This window comes from Mus pahari, chromosome 6, assembly GCF_900095145.1.
Source record: "Mus pahari chromosome 6, PAHARI_EIJ_v1.1, whole genome shotgun sequence".
NCBI classification, from domain to species: Eukaryota; Metazoa; Chordata; class Mammalia; order Rodentia; family Muridae; genus Mus; species Mus pahari.
Window position 1 is genome coordinate 35,576,280 of NC_034595.1, and position 10,889 is coordinate 35,587,168.

The 10,889-nt window shown below is 40.5% G+C and overlaps 1 protein-coding gene across 3 annotated transcripts in view; it reads left to right on the forward strand.

The window, feature by feature from the left end:
* Positions 1 to 10,889, forward strand: part of Ccdc171 (coiled-coil domain containing 171) — a 317,157-nt gene that overhangs the window by 11,525 nt on the left and 294,743 nt on the right. For all 3 annotated transcript variants that reach the window (XM_029540270.1, XM_029540269.1, XM_029540271.1), the window contains exons 3-5: positions 3,320 to 3,455; positions 6,311 to 6,485; positions 10,565 to 10,755. In XM_029540270.1, the coding sequence (XP_029396130.1) occupies positions 3,320 to 3,455; positions 6,311 to 6,485; positions 10,565 to 10,755 (502 nt within the window). The remainder of the gene's footprint in view (positions 1 to 3,319; positions 3,456 to 6,310; positions 6,486 to 10,564; positions 10,756 to 10,889) is intronic.

Consider the following 10,889-nt stretch of genomic DNA (forward strand, 5'->3'; position numbering starts at 1 on the left):
CTTCACCAAGGGATGCCGGGGGGGGGGGGGGGGAATGCAGGGGATGCTGGGGGATTCTGGGGATGTGGGGCATGCAGGGGATGTGGGGGATGCCGGGGGGGGGGGATGCTGGGGGATGCTGGGGATGGAATCCAGAGCTTTGCCTATGTGAGGAGGAGCACTGCTCCTGAGGTGTGTGCCCTCCCTCATTCTCCTCAAGTATGCTGTGAAGTGCAAATGCTCTTAACTTCTAAGTTCTATTTATCAATTCTTTTTCTGTGTGAATTATGCTTTTAATTTTTTATAAAAACATCTCCAATTAACTTAAGGTCATGAATACTTTTTTTCTTACTTTACTTTCAGTAAGTTTTATACTTTTACTTTTTGTTTGTTCCACTTTGCTACTTTTTGTGTACTGTAAGGTTAGGGTCTAAATCAGTTGTTTTGCACATGGATAGCCAGTTGTTTCAGAACTTTTGTTGGTACTACTGTCCTTCCTCATTGAACTGTCTCAGCACTGTTGTTGAGTCCTTTGTCTTTCCATAGACACTTTACGATCAGCTTGTCACGTTTTGTAAAAGAGTACCCTGGGGATTTGATAAAAGATTGTATTGAGTCTGTGGATAGAATTGTCATTTTAATAATACTAAGTTTTTAAACTATAAATATGATTGTGGGATATCTTTTCCTTTATTTATTTATGTATTTATTTATTCTTTGAGATAGGCTTTCACTGTTGTAGGCTTGGCTGTCCTGGAACTCACTCAATAGACCAGGCTGATCTTGAATTCACAGATATCTTTTCTCCTCTGCATTCTAAGTGCTGGGATTAAAGGCATGAATCACCACCTCAATTATTTATGGTTTTTTTTTAGAGGGTTTATTTATTTATTATTATATGTAAGTACACTGTAGCTGTCTATAGATACCCCAGAAGAGGGCATCAGATCTCATTACAGATGGTTGTGAGCCACCATGTGGTTGCTGGGATTAGAACTCAGGACTTAACCGCTGAGCCATCTCTCCAGTCCAATTATTTATGTTTTAACTTCAGTAACTTTTTATATTTTTTATGGTAAAGGTGTTGTACTTCTGTTACATTTATTGTTTATTTATTATATGTAAGGACACTGTAGCTGTCTTCAGACACACCAGAAGAGGGCATCTGATCTCATTACAGGTGCTTGTGAGCCACCATGTGGTTGCTGGGATTTGAACTCAGGACTTTTGGAAGAGTAGTCAGTGCTCTTAACCGCTGAGCCATCTCCCCAGCCTAAATTTATTGTTAAACCCTTCTCTTTTTCATGCTATTACAATGGAGTTATTTTTACTAGTATATAGAAATATAATTAATTTTTCTCATTGATCTTGTATTTTTATAACCTAACCTAAAATGATTTATTTTTGTTCTTTTTTCTTCTTATTGGATTTTTAAAAAGAATTTTCTTATAAAATCATTTCCTTCATAGTTAAAAACAGATTTCCAGTGGTCAAGGACACCACAAGAAGACCCACAGAGTCAAGTAACCTGGGACCATGGGGGGGCTCCCAAAGCCTGTGCCATCAACCAGGGAGCATTCAGGAGCTAGACCTAGACCCCCCCCATTTGTAGCAAATGTACAGCTTAGACTTTTTTGTGGGTGCCCTAACAAGTGGAGCAGAGGCTGTCTCTGTCTCTGTTCCCTGCCATTGGATCCCCTTCCCCTACCTGGACTTCCTGGTTGGGCCTCAGTGTGAGATGCTATGCCTAGACCTGCTGGGACTAGATGCCTCAGGGTGGGGTGCTACCCAAGTGGAGCTCCCCTTCTCTTCTCTTAGGAGAAGGGGAGGGATCAGTGGTTGGAGGGGTTTGTAAGTGTGGGACTTGGAAGAGAGGAGGGTTGTAATGGGGATGTAAAGTGAATAATAACCCCCTCCCACCAGGTTTCCAGCCCAATGTGCCTTTCTTTTCATCTCTCTTCCTCTCTTCCTCCTTTTACCATTTAAGACTTCCAAATAAGGGCTGGAGAGATGGCTCAGTGGTTAAGACTGCTCTTCCAGAGGTCCTGAGTTCAATTCCCAGTAACCACACGGTGGCTCACAACCATCTGTAATGGGATCTGATGCCCTCTTCTGGTGTGTCTGAAGACAGCAACATTGTACTCACATACATTAAGTAAATAAAATATTTTGTTTTAAAAAGACTTCCACATGAAAGTTTTAATAGAGACAGGCTGCGGTGGTACAGTGGTACTTATTTGTCTCTCGGCAGGGCGGCGCTTGGGGGAGGGGTGCAGATGGATCTACGGGAGTTTGAGGCCAGCCTAGTCTACAGAGTGAGTTCCAGGACAGCCAGGGCTACACAGAGAAACCCTGACTTGAACCCACCCCCACAAAAACAATCTTGAATAACACAGTGTTACTAGCAGTCATCTTTGCTCCGTTCTCCTTGCTAGAGGACCTTTTTAGTCATTAACTATTATGTATGCTAGGAACATGGGCTGTTTGTAGATGTTCTTTGTGAAGTTGGGCATTTTGCTTGGTCTAGCAGTACAGGACTGTAAGCTGATGCGGATGGAGGCTGGGGCAGGACGAGCAAGGCTTTCCTGGTCTACAGAGTGAGTTTAAGACTAGCCTGGGCAGCTTGGTGAGGTTGGTCTCAGAAAGTTATAGGAGCTTAGTGGTGGGATGTCAGCCTACCTGTGTGAGGCACTAAGATCAGTCCCTAATACTGCTGAGCTCCTTTCTGTCGTGAGTTCATCTAGGAAAGGTTAATCAAATTCATCTTTTCAAAGAACTAAATTTTGGTTTCACTGGTTTTTATCTATTCTATTTTAGTGATATTGAAAGAAATTAAAATTGTATATACATGTTATTGAATCCACATTTTTTCCCTCCAGGTCTTACTGCTGTTGGAGAAACACTGCTAATTTCTTTGAGACCGCTCTCTCTCTCTTAATTCCTGGAAACCATCATATTTAGCTCTTGGAGATAGTTTTCTTTTTTGTTGGAATGATTTGACATTTTAAAAATGTTATTGTTTGGTTTTTCAGTTTTAATCTTTGTCTATTGACTTCCCACCACAGATAATCGTAATTCAGTTTCCAGTCATTGATATGATTGACTGGTTTAAATACAAATCTTGAGCAGTGTAGTATATTTTCAGTGGACAGTATTTTGTTACTAGTAAAATATGGCGGCATTTCCCCCACATTTTGCAGTGGACATGTGTCTCTAGATTGTGAATTTGTTATCTATCCTAGCATCTTATCATATTCTGTTTTTACGATAAGCTATAAGAAATGTTGTTAGAATTTTTTATTGCATGAGTGTTATATTTTATTATGACTTTATTTTGTAGGTTGAAAAATGCCTCATTGGATGTAAAACAAATGCTTAAAAATGAAGCAGAGTCGGATATCACCGCTGATCTCAGAAGGAAGCTCCATCGGGCTAAGAAGGAGAAATTAGAAATGACAACTAAGCACAATGCAGAGGTAGAAATTATTTTCCTTCCCTGTAATATAAAAAGTTGAGTTTCAGCGGTGTGTGGTGGCGCAGACTTAGTCCCAGCTCTTGGGAGGCAGAGGCAGGTGAATTTCTGAGTTAGAGGCCAGCCTGGTCTACAGAGCGAGTTCCAGGACAGCCAAGGCTACACAGAGAAACCGTGTCTTGAACTCTACCCTTCCGAAAAAATTAAATTTGAGTTTTTGGCTTTATTTCATATTAGAAACAACATTTAACCTTGGTCACTATGTCATTCTTGTGCTTCAAAGGAAGTTGCAATTAAGAAAACATTTTTATACAGCAGAATTGTATAGGGATATTAAAGTTGAACTTTAGCCAATTATATTTATTTGTATGCTGTCTTAATATATTAATTAGTTAAAACATTTTATTCTTTTTCAAAGATTTATTAATTTACTATATGGAAGTACACTATAACTGTCTTCAGACACACCAGAAGAGGGCATTGGATCCCATTACTGATGGTTGTGAGCCACCATGTGGTTGCTGGGATTTGAACTCAGGACCTCCAGAAGAGCAGTCACTGCTCTTAACTGCTGAACCATCTCTCCAGCCCAAAACATTTTATTCTTTTGTGTGTGGGAGCACAGGTGTCATAGCACTCATGTTGAGGGTAGAGGATGACGTGTGGTACCTTGTTTTGCTGAATAGATTATGTGAACTTGATACAAGCTAGAGTTATTCAAAAGTTAGAAAACACCTCCATAAGATGGCTGCAGAACATTTTCTTGATTAGTGATTGATGGAGGAAGGCTCAGCCCATTGTGGGTGGTACCATCCCTGTGCTAGTGGTCTTGGGCGCTGTAAGAAAGAAGGCTGAGCAGGTCATGGGGAACAAACCAGTAAGCAGCGTCCCTCCATGGCCTCTGCATCAGCTCCTGCTTCTAGGTTCCTGCCCTGTCCTGGCTTCCTTTGATGATGAACAGTGATGTGGAAGTGTAAGCCGAGTGAACCCTTCCTTCCCGACTTGCTTTTTGCTTATGGTGTTTCATTGCAGCAGTAGAAACCCTAGTTAAGACACTTGTGGTACCGGGGACTGAAACTGAGATTGTCAGGTATAGCAGTAGGCATTTTTACCAGTTGAACCATCCCGACAGCTCGGTGTATTTTAATTAACAAGCTTGACATGACCAAACACCTTATTTGATGGATGTGTTCGATGGCTGAAGAATTTATAAATTAGAAACTGCTACTTTGAGAGAGCTCTTGTTATGTAACCCAGACCTTCCTCACACTCGGTCCTGCCTCAGCTTCCCAGGTGCCGTGACCTTATGTGTTATTGTTGTACATGGCTTAACTAGGCACAGTTTTTGAAATTACAATGTAGATTCCCTTAGGATGTGAGTTGTGGAGCAGTCTTTTTCTTAAGTACACTTGTATATAAAATTTTAATTAGTGTAGCTCAGAAGTTATCTTTGTTTTTGTTTTATTATAACGTATTAGTGTGAATATACATATTTATACATATGTATATTTCATTTACAGTAGGTTTCTTTCCCTTTTAAGTGAAGTCATAAATTATATGTGAGTGCCTTTCTCTTTTGTAGGCTTATTCTTCATTTCCATATTTAAATCTTAATATCCTTTTGTGTTTATATGCTAGCGAGCGACATTCTCAGGTCTTCTTTTAATTTTTTTAAAGCATAAGGTTCTTTTGGTTTAAATATTTAGCATTTTATTTTTTTAATTGAGAAAAATGTTATGCAGTATATTTTGATCACCTTTTCTGTCCCCCAACTTCTCCCTCACCTCCCTTCCCACCCAACTCTGCTCTTTTTAAATCTCTTTAAAAACAAAACCAATCACGTAGTATTTTTACTTCAAACTATCATAAAATATTATTCTTATTTCTTTTACAAAATTTGGTTCATATACTTTTCTCTAACATATAGGTCTTTGACCCAAGAGCTCTATAACATTTATTTTTTCTTATTTTACTCACCACTTAGTTTACTTATAGTACATCACAAGTATTAAGTATTTAGTATATAAATTATTTATAAAAGATAAACTATCTAGTCATTGACTATATGATTTTAGAGTAAGATCATTACAGGTCCTCACATTCTAGTTTTTGAGCCATCTGTGTCATTGTAGTGAATGGAATGTCACGATTAGGTGGCCCTTTGCTAAAATCCCTGTAATAGTCTCTCTTATTAGTCTATGCTGTCATTGATATTTTAACCAAGAAAAATAACACATTATTCACTAAATTGTACTTTGTTGCCATTTGCTTCTTTTAAATATTTTTAAAAATTTTTATGTGTGTGTTCATATATGTCCAGTGTGTGGAGGGTCCCTTCAGAAACCAGGAGAGAGTGTTGGATGTCCTGGGACTGGAGTCTAAGTGGTTGTGACCTGCCCCTCATGGTGCTTGGAACTGAGCTGGGGTCACTGGGGTCGCTGGGGTCGCTGGGGTCGCTGGAAGGGCAGCCAGCACCGTACACTGAGGCACACCCTCCTCAGCCCTGATTGCTCCTTGAGTACATGTAGGAGAAAAAAGGAGAGGACTACATGAAGTTTTAAGTGTTTATTATGTGGCATGCCTTTTTGTTTGCTAGGCATGATTTTGTGATTCACATGCACAATTTTTCCTTTGTTTGTTTAAAAGGCTTTTCCTCTAGTCTTTGTCTATAACGCGCTTATGATTGTCACCTGGTGAAGCAGTGTTTCTTTCCTAATGTTCCAGAAAATGTCAGAATATGAATTCTGGTAAACACAGAGCGAGGTTTCGCTAAGAAATGTAAATGCCTGTGTTATGCACTCTCATCAACTTATAGACATGCTTTATTGCTAGTTCATGAGCTCAGGAATCTGTTTTTAGCTGTCAAGCTATGAGAGCCAGATTGCCAGGCTGCGGGCTGAGGTGGAAAAAGGAGAAGCGCTGCGACAGCGTCTGGAGTACGATCTGGCTGTCGCTAGGAAGGAGGCTGGTCTAGGAAGACGGGCGGCCGAGGAGAGACTGGCCGAGGCGCAGCGGATTCAGGAGAAGCTCTGCGGTAAGGCAGCTTCTCCTCTCCCAGTTCAGGGCAAAGCTTTGTTCTGCACGCGTTCTTGCTTGCTGTTGCACATCCATACTGGATCTCGTGGGGTTTTTCACCCATGGGACTAGATGTGTGTTTATAAGAGCTTTAAATTCTTCTGTTTCCACATTGGGGATTTAACCCAGGGATTCCTGCATCGCAGGCAAGCACTGTCACTGATTTGGGTTTTCAGTCCTACATTAATTTATTTTGAGACATTGTTTGTGTGTGTGTAAGGGTCTGATATATCTCAGGATGGCTCATAAGTCTGTGTAGCTGAAGATGACCTTGAACTTGTGCTCTTTCTTGTGTTCAGCATCTAAAATGCTTTCCAATGCTCCTGATTTATGTAGTATCAGGGTTGACTGAGCACAGTGCTTTGTGAATCACTAATCTAGTATTCTACCAGCCAAACTATACCTTCAGCCTAGTTAATATTTTATACTGTTACATGTATAGGAAAAGAATACAGAATTTAGGATTCTAGTTCTTTAAGCAATATGAAAAATCACAAAGCAGGTGTGTGTGTATGTGTGTGTGTCCTATATACATTCTAGGCCCCTTTATAACAATATAATTTGAGTCAAAATTTCTAGCCAGTCTGCATGTTCAATAAACACTGGAAGTGGTTTTGTTGATTCTGTAGGTTTCTGTGTCACTGCATTAGACTGTATGCCTTGAAAAGAAAAGGACACTAAATTTAACCCTCAAAATCCTGTTATGTAGGATTTAGTTATAAATAAATAAACTATTATTTAAAGTATAAATGAATACATACAAATTCACATAGATTACCTAAAAAGGGACCAATACTAATATGTAAAGTTAATGAATCTTAGAAATAAGTTGAGTGAAAGAAATTTTTTATATATGAGGACATCTCGTGATTTTTTTGTACTTAATGTTCTATAATAGGAAAAGCTAATTGTTAGTGAATAAAATCTGAATAGTGGTTTCCCCTGAAGTGAGTAGGCAATAGACAAAAATATGAGGGAGCCTGGGGCTGGGAAATGCCTCAGCGGTTAAGAACACTGACTATCCTTCAAGAGGACCTGGGTTCCGTTCCCAGCACCCACAGAACGACTCAAAACCGTTTGTTAACTCAGCCAACCCCCAGGGACCCAACGCCCTCTTCCGACTGCTGCAGGTGCCAGTCATGCAAGCGGTGGGCGTATATGCACGTAAGCAAAATACCTATGTACATAAAACAAAAATAGAAATTAAAGAAATGTGAGGGAGTTTTGGGTTAAAGAATGTTTTTTTTTTTTTTTTAATGTTTTGATAGTGGCCTGGATTCCATGGGGGTATGACATTTAGGTAAGCTAAGTGAAGTGTGACCTAAAAATCTTATATTTGTAGGATCCTAAATGGTAGAGATTTGTTCATCTCAGTGTACGTAAATTTTACTTAAAATAGTAAGACCATATCATATGCAGTTAGCAATCACATTAGTAGTTTTCTATTGATGTATATGATGAATTACAGGAGTGAGCTGTCCCTCACTCTCTTTGTGGTTAGAAATGCATACACAGTATGGTGGAATGCTGGGTATAAATGGATGGGTGTGTACATATATGGATGAACGTCTGATAAAGCAAATGTAGCAAAAATGTAACAATTGCCTAGGGCAGACTGGAGGATTTTAAACATTTTCTATGCATCTGTGTTTCCCCTACAAGCATGTCTGTGTACTGCTGCAGATGGACCTCACTTGGGTCCCCAATCCATGGGCAAAACTCAGTTACAGGTGGGCAAGGAGTTGGCGAAAGTGGGGTGACAAATATGGACACAAGGGAGTGTGGTATCTGAATGTAATGTCAAATCGAGCATAGCATCAGACTTTTTATACAGAAGAAAATAGGAAAGCTACACAAAACAGAGGAATGCAAACACGGAAGGACTGGCAGGAACCAACTGGGATAGAATTCAATGTTAACAACTGGGATCAAAAACAGCCCCACCTAAAGTCAGTTTAAACTTAGAAGCTAGGGGCAAGGGCTTCATGTCCTTGCCATAGTTCCTATTCTAGTCTATAGTATAGTCCACCTTCCCCCTAGGCCGTCGTAAATACTTGTGTATGGGTGTAACTCAGCTCTCTGTAGTTCTAAGTATCTACTCTGATTCCTCCTCAGATCACAACCTTCCTTCTTCCTAGAGAATGGTAAATTCCTGTGTAGGGCAGTGACTTAGCTATCCATGCCCAGGGTCGGATCAAGGACTGCCTAGAATCTAACTTAGCTATATGTCAAAAAAAATCAATCTTTAGGAGCACTTGTAATAAAGCAATATTAAGGGAAAGCACACATTTCCGTTTACCAACTAAAGCAAGGACATTGGAGCATTCGCTATACAGGATGCCACGATTACAGGAGACTAAGTTTCTGTGAACTTTTCGCCTCGAGACAGCGCCCAGGTTTTTGGGGCCTGTTGAGCTTGTCACTACTGGAGTGCATGTAGCAGTGTACCACATATGTGTGTGCTTGCTTGTGGCCTGAAGCTGGTGCCTGATTCTTATCTTTTTTTCAAAGAGCATATTGCTTTAGAATTGCTCCCATTTCTGAGCAGACGATGAAGTGCTTAAGCTCTGCACACGGTCAAATAGAGGGCCTGGCGAGCCGGGAGGTCACACGTCTAACACTAAGTGTGTAGGGCCGTCTCCTCCAGGTCTCCTTCCTGCTGTCTTTCCAGTGGCTACTACCCCGTCCCTACACCGCATGCAGGGTTTGGAGGGCTTTTCTGTGAGTGAAGAAAAAAAATCTAGTGATACTGATGGCGTGGGTTTCTCAGGAAATGACACAGTAGAGATTATCCCCCAGTGGGGCTGGAGAGATGGCTTAGTGATTAAGAATACTGACTGCTCTTCCAGAGGTCCTGAGTTCAGTTCCCAGCAACCACATGGTGGCTCACAACCATCTGTAATAGTGGGATCTGATGCCCTCTTCTGGTGTGTCTGCAGACTGCTATAATGTATTCAATATACATAAATCAAATATATAAATCTAAAAAAATTTCTCTCTCTCTCGCCCTCCCCATCCCTCCCTTCCTTCCTTCCTTCCTTCCTTCCTTCCTTCCTTCCTTCCTTCCTTCCTTCCTTCCTTCCTTCTTTCCTTCTTATTTAAAAAAAAAGATTTATTTATTTTATGTAGTACATTGTAGCTGTCTTCAGACACACCAGAAGAGGGCATTGATCCCATTACAGATGGCTGTGAGCCACCATGTGGTTGCTGGGAATTGAACTCAGGACCTCTGGAAGAACAGTCAGTGCTCTTAATCACTAAGCCATCTCTCCAGCCCCTTAGTTTGTTTTCTTATAAAACTATTATTGTAAAGAAGTGGCTCACGCTCTCTCTCTCTCTCTCTGTGTGTGTGTGTCTGTCTGTCTGTCTGTCTGTGTCTGTGTGATGGGCTGCATGGGGGAGGCCAGAAAATAACCTTTTAAAAGTTAGTTCTTTTCTCCCATTGTGGAATCTGGAAATAAATAAAACTCAGGTTATCAGGCTTCTGAGGCTAGTGATTGGACCCACTGAGCTAGCTATTTGTAGGCAAGGATTTATTTACTTATGTATGTATATATGTTTTGTTTTTGTTTTTGTTTTTTTGCTTTTTGTTTTGGAGACAGGGTTTGTCCTAGAACTCCCCTGTAAGCCATGCTGGCCTTTAACTCTGTGATCTGTTTTCATCTGCCTCCAGAGTGCTGGAATTAAAGGTATGTGCCACCACACTGCACTGGTCCAGATTTGTTTTCTTGGACAGAGGAAAGAGTTAGCATGAGGTGCAGCTAGTGGCAGAGGTGGACCTAAACATAGGCATGCCTTCAAGAGTATGCCATATTGGCTCATAGCAAAACCACGCCCACTTAAGGAAAGAAAGAATGAAAATCAGTAAGGTAGTACAGGCACAGTGAATTTTCTTAGAGGTCACCAAGGGAGAACATTCAATATTTTGTCCTAAAGATCAGTTTGTAAATAGTCAGCCCCATTGGTTTGGATCTTAGAGTCTTAATGAATTAATTTATGGTCATAAACATGTTAATTATTCTATTGTATTTTTAATAGCTCAGAATTCAGAACTTCAAGGAAAGGCAAATGAGATTGAGAAAACATTTCAGACTTCCCAAGAGAAATGGAGAGAAGAATGCAGGAGATTTGAACATGATTTGGAGGAACGAGACAATATAATTCAAAATTGCAATCGAGAATACGAGTCACTTATGCAGGAAAAAACCCGGCTACAAAAAACTCTACAGGTAAAATACTTACATAGTGAGTGTTTCTCCATGTAATATTCATTGAGATGGATTTTACATCAAACTACCCCTGGTTTCCCTCCTTCCCTCCCTCCCTCCCTTCCTCCCTCCCTCCCTTCCTCCCTCCCTCCCTC